General features: G+C 41.9%; 1 protein-coding gene across 1 annotated transcript in view; it reads left to right on the forward strand.

The window, feature by feature from the left end:
• The first annotated feature begins 2,834 nt into the window (after positions 1-2,834).
• The window catches only part of LOC141511949 (uncharacterized), a 58,578-nt gene continuing 43,637 nt past the window's right edge, over positions 2,835-17,775 (forward strand). The window contains exons 1-4 of the mRNA XM_074220913.1: positions 2,835-3,083; positions 10,460-10,586; positions 10,976-11,071; positions 15,130-17,774. Coding sequence (XP_074077014.1) covers positions 3,009-3,083; positions 10,460-10,586; positions 10,976-11,071; positions 15,130-17,774 — 2,943 coding nt within the window. The 5' untranslated portion in view covers positions 2,835-3,008. The remainder of the gene's footprint in view (positions 3,084-10,459; positions 10,587-10,975; positions 11,072-15,129; position 17,775) is intronic.

Consider the following 17,775-nt stretch of genomic DNA (forward strand, 5'->3'; position numbering starts at 1 on the left):
TCTGTAAGTCTTTCCATACTGATTACATAGTGTTTTTCTGCAGTATCATTTCTCTTATGTACAGCAAGGTTGACCCTTCTTGTAAAAGTCTTTCCATGTGAATTACATTCATAAGGTTTTCCCCTAGTGTGGAATCTCTCATGTTTAGCGAGTTTATCTTTTTTATGGAAAGTTTTCCCACATTGCATTCATATGGCTTCTCTCCAGGGAGAATTCTCTGATATTTAGTACAGATTTCTCTCCAAGTGTATTCATAGGAATATTTCCTTGTGAATTTTTTCCTCTAGCTGCCTAAACTCCGGAGTTGTTTCTTTGACTTCAAGTTTGATCTCTCCTTCTAAGGGGCACAAATATTAAATAGACAAACACAGCCACCTATACTTACATGTATAATTATATCCCCTTCCCTCCACTAGCAAAAGGCAAACTAATTTACATTCTATTACCCCAGGCAAAGAGAAAACTCTTCAAACTTAAATGGTCAGAATAAATCATTTGAAAAAGTCATCAGCTCACATTAGATCACCTGGCACTTTACAATCCCATTGGATAAGAAAAACAAACCCATTGTGACACAGGCAGGAATAGCATTCTCATTACATTCACAACTCAGGCCATGAGTTCAGATTGACTGAGTGACTTCACTCAAATATCAGAAGCTGACACTGGAAGGTAAACCATGTGACTGGGTATTGTCTATTCGCCATACTAGACAAATTGTCTCCACTTTGAATCTTGCTGCTTCACATTTTTGTGTTTGGGCAAGACAGTTATTCTGTATAAAAATTGTGGAAAGGCAGATTGTCCTCCTGCCTCCGGTCACAGAAGCCTTCTCAGGTGTCTGAATCCCTTTGTTAGCATTTCTTACATGAAGTCATTAGGCAGCCACTGTTCAAAACTTCAGTGGCCACAAAGGACCAGTTCCTGCATTCAAGGAGGTCCCAGTTTAATGGGGGACATTCCAAGTTAGCTCAGAATTGCTCACCTGGAATTTCATCAGAAATCACCTCTCCCAGTTGAGTGGAGTCTGGACTAAGATGGATGAGAATGTTTCCTAGGTTAGTGGCATCTCGTCTCCAGCCCTATCCTCAGAGATTGTCTGACAATCAAGGGGAGCTCCATGAAGGGGAGGGAAAAAAAGCTACCACTAACTAAACTGTTAGCAATAGGTTATGAATAATGGATGTGAACCTTAAATTTAAGAACCTGAAAGGGACAAAAATAACATAAGAAAAAAAGAATGGATTTTAGACATGAAGTTTAATTCTCTAGGATTTACTATTCATCCATTGTGGAGACTGAGGAATGCAGGTTGTTTTGGGTCTCCACGCATGTGGGTGGCTGCCCACATGCCCTCCAACATGGATTGTGGCCAGTTTTTGTCATTTTTGCCCATTTGCAGAGTAGGAGATGAAGCTCCAAAGATGATTTGATTTAAACTTCTCTTATTTGTTGGGGTATTTTTTCCATGTAGTTGGAAATCATTGTCTGTTCCTCCTTTGAGAATTCTTTTTTTATATCCTTTGATCATTTATTGTCATATGGTAATTGTTGTTTCATTCATTTCTGTCTTTGTAACACACTGGGTTTTTTTTTTGGCAAAAACAAGGGAGTGGTTGGCCATTTTCTTCCCCAGTTTGTTTTACAGATGAGGAAACAGAGGCAAATGTATTTAAATGACATGTCCAGAGACAAAAAGATAGCAAATGTCTGAGGCTGAATTGGACCTCAGATCCTCCTCACTGTAGGCCTCCTTCTCGACCTATGTCACCTAGCTGTCTTTGACTATTATCCTATTTTTTTTTGCAAGGCAATGGGGTTGAGTGACTTGCCCAAGGCCACACAACTAGTATTAAGTATCTGAGGTTGGATTTGAACTCAGGTCCTGCTGACTCCAGGGCCGGTGCTGTATCCACTGTACAACCTAGCTGCTCCTATTATCCTATTTTTAAGAAAAGAATACGTCACCCCCCCATGACATTTGAAAGCATTTTTAAAAATCTGGTGGTTCTCTAGATTTGGAGTCCTTAGTCTGCCTCTCCCTTCGGCACCCGTGTGCCAGGCACTGCGCGGCTGGGCGGGTGAGCGCGGTGCCATCGTGAAAAGCATTTTGAAAGGCAGCCTACATTCACTTTGGATGAATTTTCCAATCCTTCCCCAATCTCCCTCCCTCCCTCCACCCGGAAGGCAGGCCAGACATGGATGCTAGCCCCAGGCGGGGCCACGGAGATTTCTGGAAGGGCCTGGAGGGCACCCGGGGCCCAACATCCGGGCCTGCGCCAACTGTCAGAACCCGGAAGCGCCTCCCGCCGGGCCGGCCCCTCCCCGGGCACTTCCGGGTTCTCGCCCCGCCCGGAGCCGAGCCCCGCCCCTCCCTCGGGCACGGTCTCTCCCCCGGGAGGAGCCGCCCTCAGGGAGGAGCCGGGAGTGGGGGCGGGGCGGAGTCGGGGCAGCGGAGGCTCCGGCCCATTGGCCGAGGCGCGTGCTGGGGGCGGGGCCTGAGGTGTCAGACCAGGCGGTGATTGGAGGAAGATAGGGGGTGGGGCTACAGAGGAGGATCTCCCAGAGTCCTCTGCTCCACGCGCGAACTCTCAAAGCAGCTGCCTCCCTCCCCCCTCCCCCGGGGCCTGCGCAGTGTGGGCGGCGCCCAGGTAGGCCCGAGACTGCTCCCCCGTCCCCCCAACTCCTCACGTAGCGGGGCCCCCTCCCTCCCGCCCCGGAGGTCCCCCCACTCCTGCCTCCCCGCCCCCTCTGGCCCCTGCGGCTCCCGGGGAGCCCTCCGTGACCCCCGCCCCCCCCTCGTCCCCGGCTCGCTCCTCCCTGTGCCCCCCCTCCGGCCCCCCACTCCCCTCCCTCTAGAACCTTCTAGAGCCCCGACTCTCTAGATCCCGGGGGCGCTGGCGGGGCCCGGGGAGGCTGGGGAGGGGGCGCGGAGCAGGGGCGGGGCTCCCGCCGGGGCCTCCCTGACCCCGCCCTCCCCCCCAGGCCGCCTCCCGCACCCCAAGACCATGGACCCCCCGTCCGTCCCGCCCCGGGACCCTTGTGCCTGCCCAGCCCAGGAGCCGCGCGGCGCCCCGGCCCAGGTGAGTGCGGGGTTTCCATTTTCATGCACCGGTGGGTCCGACCAGTCATCTTTTCATCTTTTCTTGACAAGGGTTTGAGTTCTAGTTCCTCCCCCCCCCACTCCCCAGGATTTATTCTGCAATCACGATGAGCATAGATTGTCATTGATCACATTGCCAGAAAAGAGCCGGGGCCTAAAGGAAGAAAGCAAACATTAGAGAGAAGATAGCTTCATAGGACACTTTGGTCTTCATTCGGACCCCACAGCCCTCTGGAGGCAGAAGGCATTCTCCATCACAGATGCCCTAAAATTGTCCCTGATTGTTTCCCTGAAGGAACGAACAAGCCCAGGAAGGTTGATCGTCAGCCCATGTTGTTAGTGTGTACAGTGTTCTGGTTCTGCTCACTTCACTGTGCCTAGTTCCTGCTCGTTTTTCTAGGCTTTTTCTGAAATCCCATCCCTCACGATTTCTTCCAGATCAATAGCGTTCCATCACATCCATGTACCACAATTTGTTCAGCCGTTCGCCAATGGATGGGCATCCCCTCAATTTCCGATTCTTTGCCACCACAAAATGAGCTGCTATGAATATTTTTGTACTCATGGGATTTTTACCTTTTTTCACGATGTCTTCAGGGTACAGTTCCTGTATTAGGATTGCTGGATCAAAGGGTCTACACATTTTATCCCCTTTAGGCATAATTCCAAACTGCTCTCCAGAAAGGTCAGATCAGTTTACAACTTCCCAACAGTGCATTAGTGTCCCAGAATTCCCACATCCCCTCCCATCATTGCTCATTATCCTGTCTGGTCATACCCCAACAGTTCTATTGCCAGAAAACTTTGCAGATCTTGGGTTTCTGATCAGCATCCCCAAGGTCCTTAGTTCAGCAGGTCCTTAGTCTAAGCAGGAGGCAGAGGTGGTCCAGCCTGGTCCCAGGTTGAGTTAAAATAATGCAATAAAGATTTTCTCATAATTATAATTGAACAAAGGCTCCACAACTTCCTCCTTCCCATCCCTGTGGTACTCTTCCAGAAGACCTGAGAAGATTTCTTGGCATTTACAGGCCCCCACATCACTCTGGTTTGCTGGGATTGTGCAATATTGGGTCTCAGGCTAGGCCTAGTTAATGCTTATTGAAGCCCTGATTGGTAGGGAGTGAATGTAAATTTCATTTGCTTCTGTTTTGACCAGAAACTGAAGGTCTTCCCTCCTGGCTTAATTTTTGTTTTTCATTATGCAAAGAGAATATTCTTGCTTCATTTGTTTCTTTAGGTGCCTTAAACACTGAGAAACCTCAAGGGTCTTGTCCTCCCAGTTTTCCATCTATTTGCTGACTAGGTAAATCATGGTCCTTGGTGGCCTCTTAGCTCCCAAAAGGTCCAGGTTTCTGACTTGATGCAGGGCCATCCCTTATCCTGATCTATATCTGTCCATTGGCCATGGCTGACTCCAGAGGAGAGGGTGTAACTGGTGACTGGCCATAGCTTCCCCCCATTTGCTTGTCATGGCATCACCTCCCTGATGTCATAGTCCTCTTACAGAAGGAAGGAGAGACATCAATAATTCCTCAACATCTCACAAGATAGAAATTGGACTAGACCCACAATGAAATAGACAGGAGTCTAAGCCAGTTCCAGGTTTTTTTTTTAGGTCATAAAAAGAAGTCAGTGTAGTTTACTAGATTCCCACAATTCTCTCACTACCTAAGGTGCTTATAAGGCCCCCCTCAAGTTAGCCTGAAACCTTTCCAATTTTAAGAAGCCCAATGCAACCAGTGGGGCAACAAGATAAGTGCCCTGGATAGAGTGTATGAACATGGCCCTGTTTTACCCCTCTTTACTCCAGTTTCCTCATCTGTAAAATGAGCTGGAGAAGGAATATTCCTCCAGGATCTTTAATAAGAAAAATGGGGATTAGGGTCATCAGACTACATACTCTCAGCAACAATATTTTCTGTGCCCCTCCCATCTCTTTTTTTCCCTTCTATTCTTCATGTAGATGCACACCATCTGCCCAAAGAGCCCCTCAATCACTCCTCCTTGTGTGTTCTAGGTTGTACTCCCATGGTTTGGGCCCCATTAGCTTAGAGAGAATGGAAATAATAGTTTCTACTCTGGCCAGAATCTTGGATGATCTTCCCCTCTCAGATTGATAGTTTTTGATTGCTAATGAGGCTCTTCTTCACCACTGGTCTTTTCCTGCCTTAATCACTGACAAATCTGAGGATATTATCCTCCTAGTATAATTTTTGTTTTTGATAAAGACAAAGGGGTCATTCTTGACCTCTTTCACTCATCTCTTTCTTATCTATACTACTCTGACCTTGGAAAAATCTGGCTTTAAAAGTCTTGGGTCTTTCATTACATCCAGGGACATATCCAGTCTTCCTGATCCATATCTGGCCCCTGCACCTGGATGGCTCTGGAGGTGAAAGTGAGGCTGGTGTCTTTACAGAGTGCCCTCCCCTCACTTAGATCCAATTTACTTGACTGTCTTAGCATTAATTTCCTTCTGGGAGAAGCAAGGACCAAATAAGACTTGACAATAAGAATGAGATCTTTTATGAGAATAAGGATGACTCCTAAATTCAGAACTTTCCTAGTGTTCCTCCCCTTATTCATTGAGGTCTTTGGATCTCTATTATCTTCCAAGGACACTTGCATGTGTTTGTTCTAGTAGACAGATGACTAGTCCAGGAGGTAGAACCTGGAGAGAGAAGGAGGGACAGAATTAGCTGGTCCATCAGAGTGAGGCTGGTGAGAAAGATACAGGGGTTCAATTAATTTGTTTTATTTTTAATTTTTTTAAGGTTTGTTTTTTTTGTTTTGTTTTTTGGGGGGGGTTTGCAAGGCAAATGGTGTTTAAGTGGCTTGCCCAAGGCCACACAACTAGGTACTTCTTAAGTGTCTGAGGCCTGTTCTCTGTCCACTGCTCCACCTAGCTGCCCCCTGGTTCAGTGAACTTGGAAAGAATTCCATGCAGCTTTTTCTTTTTTGGCAAGGCAATGAAGTTCGATGAATTCCCCAAGTTCACCCAGTTTAAGTAAATATCAAGTCTCTGAGGTCAGATTTGAACTTGGGTTGTCCTGATTCCAAGGCCAGTGTTCTGTTCCCTGGGTCACCTAGCTGCCCCCTCTACAGCTTTTAATCCAGAGGTGTCAGGGATATGAAAATGTTTTTCCATTAATGTGAATATTAAAATATCGAGGAACTTAAATAGTAATCAGTGTTCAATTTTTTGGGGGGGGAATTGACTTAAGATAAAAGAAAGAATAAGGATTTGAAAAACACTTCTGCATCTGGGTAGTTGCAGTTTAAGTTTTCTCTGCTGAAATGGATTTTAAAAAGGAAAAGGAAATTAAAGAGTAGATGGAAAAGAGTTCCAGGGTTCAATTTCCTTACCTCAAAAAGGAAAGGATTAGATTTCATTACTTGAGGAAAATTTCCAGATGTTCTACTCATTGAGAAGAGATTGAAGAGGTAGTAAGTATAGCAAAGACAAGAGACAAGTTTTTTTTTAATTTTTTTTTTTTTTAGGGTTTTGCAAGGCAAATGGGGTTAAGTGGCTTGCCCAAGGCCACACAGCTAGGTAATTATGAAGTGTCTGAGACCAGATTTGAACCCAGGTACTCCTGACTTCAGGGCTGGTGCTTTATCCACTATGACACCTAGCTGCCCCAAGAGACAAGTTTCCAGAACAGTTATGGAAAGATGAAATGAAATTACCTCTGAAGCTATAGTCAAATGGACTATGTAAGGAGAAAATGCACTTGGAAACTTCAAGGCTTTTTAGAAAATTGTAACAGTATGTAATTGTTTTGGGAAGGCTTCTTCCGAATAGCTAACATGAATCCACACCGATACCTCCATTGTCCAGTGACATGTGTCTGAGTTAGAAAAGAAAATCAGATTGTTGAGGTTCAGGAAACATGTTCTCTGAAAAGAATTCAGACTTGGACTTTCCCCAAATCAAGATGTAGGGTTAGGGTTAAGTAATCAGGGTCATGCAGATGTGGGACAGTAGCTCAAAGAGCAAAGGTGAATTAATCAGGCACATACAGATGAGGGTCCTGTTTCAGAGCCTTCATCTTTGCAGGCTAGGGCAGGTGTTGTCTTGTTTTCCTTATGCCTAGGGGCAGGGATTTCCTGATTTCTTACTGGGGAGCAAGGTCTTTGCCAGTGGTTCACTGAATTCCTCAAAGTTCCTACTAGAAAAATAAAAGTGGGTGACTCTACCTCTATGGTTAATGAAATTAAAACAATTGCAAGTTCTTTTGTCCAATTCCATGATCAATAAATTTAACAAATTAAGCGAAATGATAAATTCTTGACAAATGTATGATTGCCTTTGTTAACAGAAGACCAGGACATCAGGGAGGTGATGCTAGGCCATTACAAGTGAATTGGATTTCGAGGATTTCCTTGCAACAGTGTCAGTGTTAGACCTTGGTCTTTTTTTTTTTTTAGTTTTTGCAAGGCAGTGGGGATTAAGTGGCTTGCCCAAGGCCCACAGCTAGGTAATTATTATGTGTCTGAGGCCGGATTTGAACTCAGGTACTCCTGACTCCAGGGCCAGTGCTCTATCCACTGCGCCACCTAGCCACCCCTAGATCTTGGTCTTTTAAAGGTAGATTTTTCCTAAGTCACAGTTTGGTGGAGAAAATGCTCATGCAGTGATTAAGAATAGGTAAGAAAGATGAAGTAAAGAGACCAAGAATTGACAACTTTTGCTTTGGCAAAAAAGAAGTTAAATTGGAAAGCTAAGACCCTCCGGATTTCTCAGTGATCTAGACAGGTATGAAAGAAATGTAGGAAAGAAGAGCCTCTTTTATACAAATTTAAAGAAAACTAGTTTGGATAGGATGACCTGCAGCGATTCTGGCCAATGGAGAAGCAATTGCTGTTTTCATTCAATCTGAGCTATTGAGGCCCCAAGAATGACCAACCTGGGACACTTTCTAGGTCAGTCAGCATAACTGACCATATCAAAAAGAAAACTTACCAAAGCCTATGATTATTGCAAAAGATTCTGAAAGAGCCTTTGATAAAATATAATACCTTTTTCCTAATAAAAAAAATACTAGGCAGAATAAGAATAAATGGAGTTTTCCTTAGAATGGTAAGCAGTATCTATTGTGAAAGTGAGATTTAATATTATATTTCTCCAAGAAATTATCTTCTCAAACTCCATACAAAGTTTATGTCTGATTGTTATCTTGTCTCCTCTTCAAGATATGTGTCTCTCCAGTTATACATTTAAAGATTGACTGTGTCTGCGTGCTAATTTGGCTTTCCCAGATGTATCAACAATTAGACAAAGGTCATCCTGAGAATTCAAAAAACTGCTCTGGTTCTCTCTATAAGAGGCTTAGAGCAATTCTTATACTTAGGATATTTTATTTTTACAATATATTGTATTTCTATATCTAGTCTGTTACAACATAAAATATAAAATTATCATAGGAGATAGCTGTCCTGGTACTATTTCCATATTCTGTCAGTTGTGACAAAGAACAGACCTTATGGATGGATCGGTGGGTGAGTTATAGTTTTAGTTCAGATTCCCACCTAGAGTAAGACACTCCAAAAGGGGGAAAAACTCAGAGTAGTTGATCATTATTACAAATGTAAAAATCACAGAAAGCTTGCAACAATAGCTAATTAAAATAACGAAAGAGATAGGAAAAATTATCAAAGATAATCAGTACAATAGATAGTTTTCTCTAAGATGATCAGTGCAGGCAGAAAGTTTTACCAATCAATCCAAAAAGGCAATCAGGAGAAGCTCCACCTCAGTGAAAGCAAACTTGATTCTTGGAAATCGCAAATTTCAAGGAGTTTTCTTCACAGTCTAGATCAGAAGCCTCCCAGGCAGAGTTTCCTGTCTGTGGGTGAAATTGCAAAGGAATCTGCTCATGGCTTGCTTAATTTCAGGACCATGAACAAAGAAAGCATGGTGCCAATATCTGACTAAATTCAGAAGATCCATCCTGAAACAGTCCCAAGTTTCAGGAGGATGTTTCTTCTCCAGATAATTGAGGAAAGGGGGATGTGTTTGCAGGATTGGTCAAGTATCTAATAAATGTTCCCCTCCTTCTTGTGAACTGGCCAAGTTCCCAATTTTATGAATGTTTTACTACAAGGTCACTATGCTCCTAACTTGTTTTACTATTTTTGTTCAGGTCGTACTAGGGACATGGAAGAACTTCACTGATTAATGATTCAGTGCATAAGAGGATCATAAAGTAATCAATGACTCCTGTGCTAATCTGTAAATTGATTGTTTGGCCAAGTAACCTTAAAAATATAGAGTTAAAATAAAATAACTGAAAATGTAGGGTAAAAATAAAGTTTTCTTCTCTAGGGTTACCAGAAACCTATAAGTCAGATTTTTTTGAAAGAGAAGTTATAATGAAAAAGAAAAGGTAATTTTATGGATAGATGAAGAATAGTTCTCAAACATCCGAATCCCTGATCAAGTGAATCCTATCCTTCTGATGGAAATAGAAGATTTCTAAGCCCATATGCTGACATACAGTACATGAAAAATAGAGATGATCCCTCCGAAGTTTCAGGGTATTTTAGATGTGCCCAACCTCTCCTGTATGTAGTCTATCGATTGCTTATTAGCTCATTCTCTTGTCTCTTCTTTTCCCAAGGTTCTATAATTCTAGGAAAATGTTGAAAACCTGTATTTCTCATTAAAGAAACTGATCGCATTTTGGATGAATTTGCTCAAACAAAACCAAGATAATGAAAATTGCTCTTTTAATTAATGAAGCAAGCTTTCCTTTTCCATCATTCCAACTCTTCTTTTTCATAACAAAGTATATAAAATGACCTCAGGCCATCCATGAAAGAACCAGATTGCTCATATTCACTTGCCTTGGAACCACCTTATATCGTTCAGTGCTGTCTAGATTCTGATCAATAGAATCTCTACAATCCTCTGCATCTTTACATCCAGGAAAATACCATTTCTGTCATTCAAAAACAAAGTACATCTTTTTGTTAACTTTATTATCTTTTTAAGAAATCATATAACATTCCACTCACCCCAAGAATGTCCTGTATTTGCCAACTTTTTAAAAATACAGATGTTTCTTTATGTGATATCACTCATATCAGGTCATCCCCCCGCAAATCTACTTTAGAGATAGAACACATCAATTCTCCATGATTCCAAAGGAAGACTTTTCTCAGCTCTTTTTTCCAATTAATCATTAGGCTGTTCATGCCCATGATTTCAAGTGTTCACTTTGACACTGGTCAGGGGTGTGACCCACATTCAGATCCCTTCTCTGTGCTTCAGGTTCCTCCTAAATGGATGGTTAGACTAGGAGAATACTGACTTGTCCTGTAACTCTCCATCCTATACTTTTGATACTTTAGGATTTGGTGGCATTCAAGGATGTAGCTGTGGATTTCACCCAGGAGGAATGGGGCCTCTTGGACCATCCTCAGAAGGAGTTGTTCAGAGAGGTCATGTTGGAGAATGTGTGGAACCTAGTCTCCGTGGGTAAGGATGTTTCCCCTCCTAAGTGAGCCTCTATTCTCTAGAATGCAGGGTCTGGAGCATTTATTAGTTAATAGAAAAAGAAAAATGTTGGTCTCCTGTGTCTAAGAGACAAGGTCCAGTTGATGTCCATTGTCCCATATAGGGAACATGAAGCGTTTCCTTTGTTTTTGCTGAAACTCTAGGTATCTTAAGGTTAAAGATCAAATCAGGGTAGAAGCATCTCAGTTGTGGAACTAATTTCAGAGGTTATTTAGTCTAATTACTATTTGGTTTATCAGCACCAATGGGGAGAGCAGATACCTGTTTCAGTATCCATGAGCTTTTCCCTAAAGAGAACTACATTACAAATTTTTCTTCAAGCTCACCTCTAAATGCTTCCTCTTGTCCAGGGCTTCCAGTTCCTAGAGATGATGTGATCTCTTATTTTAAGGAAAATGGAGCACCTTGGATGCTGGAACAACAAGTCCCAAGGAGCCCCTGCCTAGGTGAGTATGGGGAAAGCAGATAGATGAGAGATGTGTTTACTAGAGGCTTCTCTGTATTGTGGTGAAGCAAGTGCTAGGTTTGGTGGGCAAAAAATTTGCCTTGGAATTCTTTTTCGGATTTTCTTTTGGCAGTGACTTCCTGGGCAAGGTCCTGAACCAGTGAGCAGCTTGAGTGGTGTCATTTGATAAAATGAGGGGATGCATTTTAACCTTTCATTTCCTTTCCATTGATTATTCCATGAATCTATAAAAAGTCATTGGAATTTGTGGACATGAAACTCAGTTTCACCTTTCACCATATGGGCTCTATTTTAGGTCATCTTTGAGTGAGCAAACATTTAAGTGCCTGTTCCTTGCCAGGCCCTAAGCACTAGTGATGTAAGGAAAGGCAGGGATCTTCCCCGTGCTGTTATGGAACTCCGTTTGGAGGGGTAGCAAACACACAGATCTCTGTGTAAAACTCTACTATGGACAGGATAAATGGAACTTCTCAAGTGAAGAATGGTCTTAAAATTAAGGAAGACTGGAATAGAATGTTTGTAGAAGTTGGACTGCAACTAGGGCTTCAGAAAAATCATGGCAAGCATCCTAAGCAACAGCAAAAGGGTGAAAAAGTCTTAGAGTTGGGAGATCCAGTGTGCTCTTCACAGAAGAGAAAGGAGGTCCAGTTTTTCAGTGAATTATGAGACCACGTTCTCAGTTGATAATATATGGAGAGAGGAAGAGGGGTGCAAGTTAGCCAGAAGGAAGAGTATGGGGTCAAATGAAAAGATCTTGAAAAGCATCTTTGCTGACTGTCCTAGGGAGTCACTCAGGGAGATGTCAGGAGATTGCTTTGCCAGAAGGTGGCTGAGATGTGTAGCCTAAATTTGTAGTGCATTCAGACAAAAAGGTTTCATGATTTTCTCTTGTGTGAAGGGGGCTGCCATATTTAGAAATCATCTAAGGCTAAGTTTTGTACAAATCATCAGCTTAAGGCTCTTTCCTTGGAGAATCATTGACAAAGTTCATCCAGGTGAACCATACCTTGGTTTTGGAAGGTGGCATGGTAGGGAGAGATACCCAGATTATCCATAATAGGAAAGTATAGGAGTCTACACAGAACTGATTATTTGTTAGAAAGAGGTAGATAGATGACTGAGGGCAGAACTTGCCTTTGAGAAATAGGGAAGGGAATAAAAGGCAGAGATTGAAGAAGAGTGTGGGGTTTATAGCAATCACTGATTAAGCACCTTCTATCTTTTAAGCATTGTGCTCTTGTGTGATCATGCAAAGGAAGGAAAAAGCCAATCAACTGCTGCTCTCATTCAGCTCAGTCTGTTATACAAGCATGTAGATGGTATGAGAAGCAGCAGCAGATCATGACCCTCACACTTAGCTGATCCAGTTATAAATGATTTTAGTTTAACAGGGATATAAGGAAAGAGGAATCTTTATAATAATAGTTTTAGGTGAGCAGAATTGGGGAGAAAAGAACAGAAATCAACAGAAGGAAAAGAGTAACAGCACACATTATTGTTGCTCAATTTCTAGTCATTTCTTAGACTTTGTGACCCCATTTAGAGATGTTGACAAAGACACTGGAGTGGTTTGCCAATTCTTTTCCAGTTCATTTTACAGATAAGTTAATGAAAAGGGTTAAGAGACTTATTTGGGATCACACAGCTATTAAGGTTGGAAGGCCATGTTTGATGTAAGGAAGATAAGTCTTCTTGACTTCATACCTGCTGCTCTATCACAGCTGGTGCTCTATCCATTGTACCAACTAGTTGGTATTTATATAGGTAGGGAGTATGGCATGCATTTTATAAATATTATCTCATTGGATTCTCATAATAAAACTAGGAGTTATGTGCTAGTATTATGCCCATATGACAGAAGAAGAAACTTGGAATTACAGAGGTCTTACACCAAGGTCACAGATTAGAAAATTTGGGTCTTCTTGACTTGAGGTACAGCATGTTATCTATTGTACTACCACTGGTATTTCAATTTAAGAGAACACTGAAAAAATTCACTTATGCTTGGCATGAAAGTGGAAGAAAAATTGGACAAGCTTTTGCTTCGGAATGGAAATGCTTTTTTTTTTAACTTTGTTTTTAGCTCCCTTTCTAGTCAATACAATGAATTGCTGGTTACTATATACAAGGCTTTCATCTTGGCGCTGGACAAGTTATGTATTGATAAAGCTAAATGAATTTTTTAAATCAATTTTACATGTTGCTTTATTGTTGTTTTTCAGACTGTTTAATTATTAAAATCACTCCTGTAAGGAAAGAATTTTTTCAGCCTTCAGTTTCTCTTTTATCCTGCTGGTAATCCAGCTACACTCTTACTGAAAGTAATGAATGGCTAATCTGCATGGCCAGATAATTCCTTGGTGAGACTGCTGGGAGACAAAGAGTAGCAGAAGTGAATTGTGTTTCCCAGTAAGTAGGGTCTATGCATGTCAGTGAGATTTTGCAGATGAAGTTTGGAATTAATTTGATGCCAATAGAAAGAATATGATGTACTTAGTCTCACATAGTATATGATGTCATTGCTTTATGATCCCCAAAAGCTTCATAAACCTGATGGTAATGGCTTGGAATCATGGCAGACAGAATCTTGTTATGGTGGAAACCTTACTTGCTAATATTGAACCCAAAGAGCAAGACGGAGACCAGAATTTGATATGTTTGGAGTTCTTAAATTTCCTGCAAGCCTGGGGATGAAGAGTACCCAAATCAGACAGTACCTGAGTTTTCAGGGGATAGGGTTTTTATAGTGTTTGAGTAGAGGGGGATTACTGAGAGCAAGCTGGATACAGAAGGGAAGAAGCAGTTAGATATATTGTCTTGTCATAAAAATAAGTAAACATAGGGTTCTGTATAGATGGGGGGGAAGGGTCAGGGTCTTTGTGTAATGTTTGAACATATTTTCTGAGATGGAGAGAGTCAGGAATTCACAGGCTTCCTACACGTTTGAGGGAGGGGAATTTACTATCTTATGGTTCCAGCTGCATCTGGGAAAGGGAGAGGCAGTCCTGGAATTTAATAGATACAGCAAGATAATTAGGCTAACAAGGGTGCTTTGTAAATCTTTAGACAATCTTACGTTATATCTGTGACCCTTTGGGTACTATCAGACTATTTTCAGACCTAAATGCGCCTAGCCAAAGTTATATTTCTAAGGAATTTCTCAGGGCCCAGAAGGATGTCAGGGACCACTTTCTATACAGAAATTTCACTAACATTGATGTTGTACTTCACTATCAGAAAGGAAAAATTTTTTGGTTCTTTCTTTGCTGCTTAAGGTGCCAGTAACAAATTTATCACAAACCCCTTGGATCACTGGCTTGAATCTTCAATAGTTTTGCGAGGACTCCCAGGCAGACGTGCTGTCTACTTCCTTGTAAAGCTGCTTTGGGGGTGACTAGGTGACGCAGTGGATAGAGCACCAGCCCTGGAATCAAGAGGACCTGAGTTCAGATCAGGCCTCAGATCCTTAATAATTGTCTAGCTGTGTGACCTTGGGCAAGTTACTTAAACCCATTGTCTTAAATAAATAAAATTAAAAAAAAAAACAAGAAACACCACTTTGGTAACTGTCCTAGGGAGTCGGTCAGGGAAAAGTCAAAAGATTGCCTAGTCAAATGGTCACGATCCCAAATTTGTAGTGCACCCAAAAGATGATGTACTAAAGCTCTTTGAGACACGTATTTTCATACAATGCACCCAAAAGATGATGTACTAAAGTTCTTTGAGACATGTATTTTCATACAATCTCAGTTTCTGATATTTGGGTGAAGTCACTCAGTCAATCTGAACTCATGGCCTAAGTTGTGAATATAATGAGAATGCTAGTCCTGCCTGTGTAACAACAGATTTGGTTTTTCGATCCAATGTGATTGTGACTCATCAGGTAATCTAATGTGAGCTGATGACATTTTCAAATGACATATTCTGACCATTTAAGTTTGAAGAGTTTTCTATTTGCCTGGGTGGAGGGAAGGGGATATAATTATATATGGAGGTATATGTGGCTATGTATGTCTACTTAATGTTTGTGCCCTTTAGAAGGAGAGATCAAATTTGAAGTCGAAGAGACGACTGCAGAGATGAGGCTTTTAGAGGAAAAAACCAACAAGCAAAGGTTCATGGATGACATTTCCTATGAATGCACTTGGAGAGAAATCTGTGCTATATATGAGAGAATTCCCACTGGAGAGAAGCCATATGAATACAATCGGTGTGGAAAAGCTTTCCATAAAAAAGATAAACTTGCTAAACATAGGAAATTCCACACTAGGGAAAAAACTTATGAATGTAATCCAAATGGAAAGAGTTTTACAAGAAGGGTCAACTTTGCTGTACAGAAGAGAAATGATACTGCAGAGAAACGCTATACATGTAATCAATGTGGAAAGATTTTCACACATAGCTCCAGTCTTGTTAGACATCAGAGAATCCATACTGGGGACAAACCTTATAAATGTAATCAGTGTGGAAAGACTTTCATTCGTGGCTCCCATCTTGCTGTACATGAGAGAATCCACACTGGGGAGAAGCCTTATGAATGTAAGCACTGTGGAAAGACTTTCAGAGAGAACTACAATCTTGCTGTACATAAGAGAATCCACACTGGTGAGAAGCCTTATGAATGTAAGCAGTGTGGAAAGACTTTTAGAGAGAACTCCAATCTTACTATGCATCAGAGAATCCACACTGGAGAGAAACCTTATGAATGTAAACAGTGTGGGAAGACTTTTAGTCAGAGGTCCAGTCTCTCTGTACATCAAAGAATCCACACTGGGGAGAAACCTTATGAATGTAGTTACTGTGGAAAGACTTTCATTCGTGCATCCAATCTTGCTGTACATCAGAGAATCCACACAGGGGAGAAACCATATGAATGTAAGCAGTGTGGAAAGACTTTCATTCGTGGCTCCCATCTTGCTGTACATGAGAGAATACACACTGGGGAGAAGCCTTATGAATGTAAGCAGTGTGGAAAGACTTTCAGAGAGAACTCCTGTCTTGTTGTACATCAGAGAATCCACACTGGGCAGAAGCCTTATGAATGTAATCAGTGTGGAAAGACTTTCAGAGAGAACTCCAATCTTACCATGCATCAGAGAATCCACACTGGGGAGAAACCTTATAAATGTAAGCAGTGTGGGAAAACTTTCACTAATAACTCCAGTCTTACTGTACATCAGAGAATCCATACTGGGGACAAACCTTATGAATGTAATCAGTGTGGAAAGTCTTTCACACAGAGCTCCAGTCTTGCTGCACATCAGAGAATCCACACTGGGGAGAAACGTTATAAATGTAATCAGTGTGGAAAGACTTTATTTAATAACTCCAGTCTTGCTGCACATCAGAGAATCCACACTGGGGAGAAGCCTTATGAATGTACTCAGTGTGGGAAAACTTTCACTAATAACTCCAGTCTTACTGTACATCAGAGAATCCACACTGGGGAGAAACCTTACAAATGTAATCAGTGTGGAAAGAGTTTCACACAGAGCTCCAATCTTACTGCACATCAGAGAATCCACACTGGGGAGAAACCTTATGATTGTAATGAGTGTGGGAAGACTTTCATTCATGTCTCCAGTCTTGCTGCACGTCAGAGAATCCATACTGGGGCCAAACCTTATGAATGTAAGCAGTGTGGAAAGACTTTCAGAGAAAACTCCAGTCTTACTGTGCATCAGAGAATCCACACTGGGGAGAAGCCTTATGAATGTAATCAGTGTGGAAAAACTTTCACAACAAGCTCCAGTCTTACTGTACATCAGAGAATCCATACTGGGGAGAAACCTTACAAATGTGATCAGTGTGGAAAGGCTTTCAGACAAAGCACCAGTCTTGTTGTACATAAGAGAATCCATACTGGGGACAAACCTTTTGAATGTAATCTGTGTGGAAAGTCTTTTAGACAGAGATACCTTCTTAATCTACATCAGAGAATCCATACTGGGGAGAAACGTTATGAATGTAATCAGTGTGGGAAAACTTTCACTAATAGCTCCAGTCTTACTGTTCATCAGAGAATCCACACTGGGGAGAAACCTTATGAATGTAATCAGTGTGGAAAGACTTTCAGACAGAGCTCCAGTCTTGCTGTACATCAGAGAATCCATACTGGGGACAAACCTTTTAACTGTAATCTGTGTGGAAAGACTTTCAGAGAGAGATACCATCTTAATGTACATCAGAGAATCCATACTGGGGAGAAACCTCATGAATGTAATCAGTGTGGAAAGACTTTCAGAGAGAGATATCATCTTAATATACACCAGAAAATCCACACTGGGGAGAAACGTTATGAATGTAATCATTGTAAAAAGACTTTCAGTCAGAGCTCTGGTCTTGCTGAACACCAGAGAATCCACACTGGAGAGAAAACTTATGAATGTAATTCATGTGGAAAGACTTTCAATCGTGCTTCCACTCTTGCTAGACATCAGAGAATCCATACCAAGGACAAACCTTATGATTGTAATCAGTGTGGAAAGACTTTCATTCGTGCCTCCAGTCTTGCTGTGCATCACAGAATCCATACTGGGGAGAAACCTTATGAATGTAATCAGTGTGGAAAGGCTTTTAGACTGAGCTCCAAACTTACTGTACATCAGAGAATCCATACTGGGGAGAAGCCTTATGAATGTAATCAGTGTGGAAAGACTTTCAGACAGAGCTCCCATCTTGCTG

The sequence above is a fragment of the Macrotis lagotis genome, chromosome 1 (assembly GCF_037893015.1).
Source record: "Macrotis lagotis isolate mMagLag1 chromosome 1, bilby.v1.9.chrom.fasta, whole genome shotgun sequence".
NCBI classification, from domain to species: Eukaryota; Metazoa; Chordata; class Mammalia; order Peramelemorphia; family Peramelidae; genus Macrotis; species Macrotis lagotis.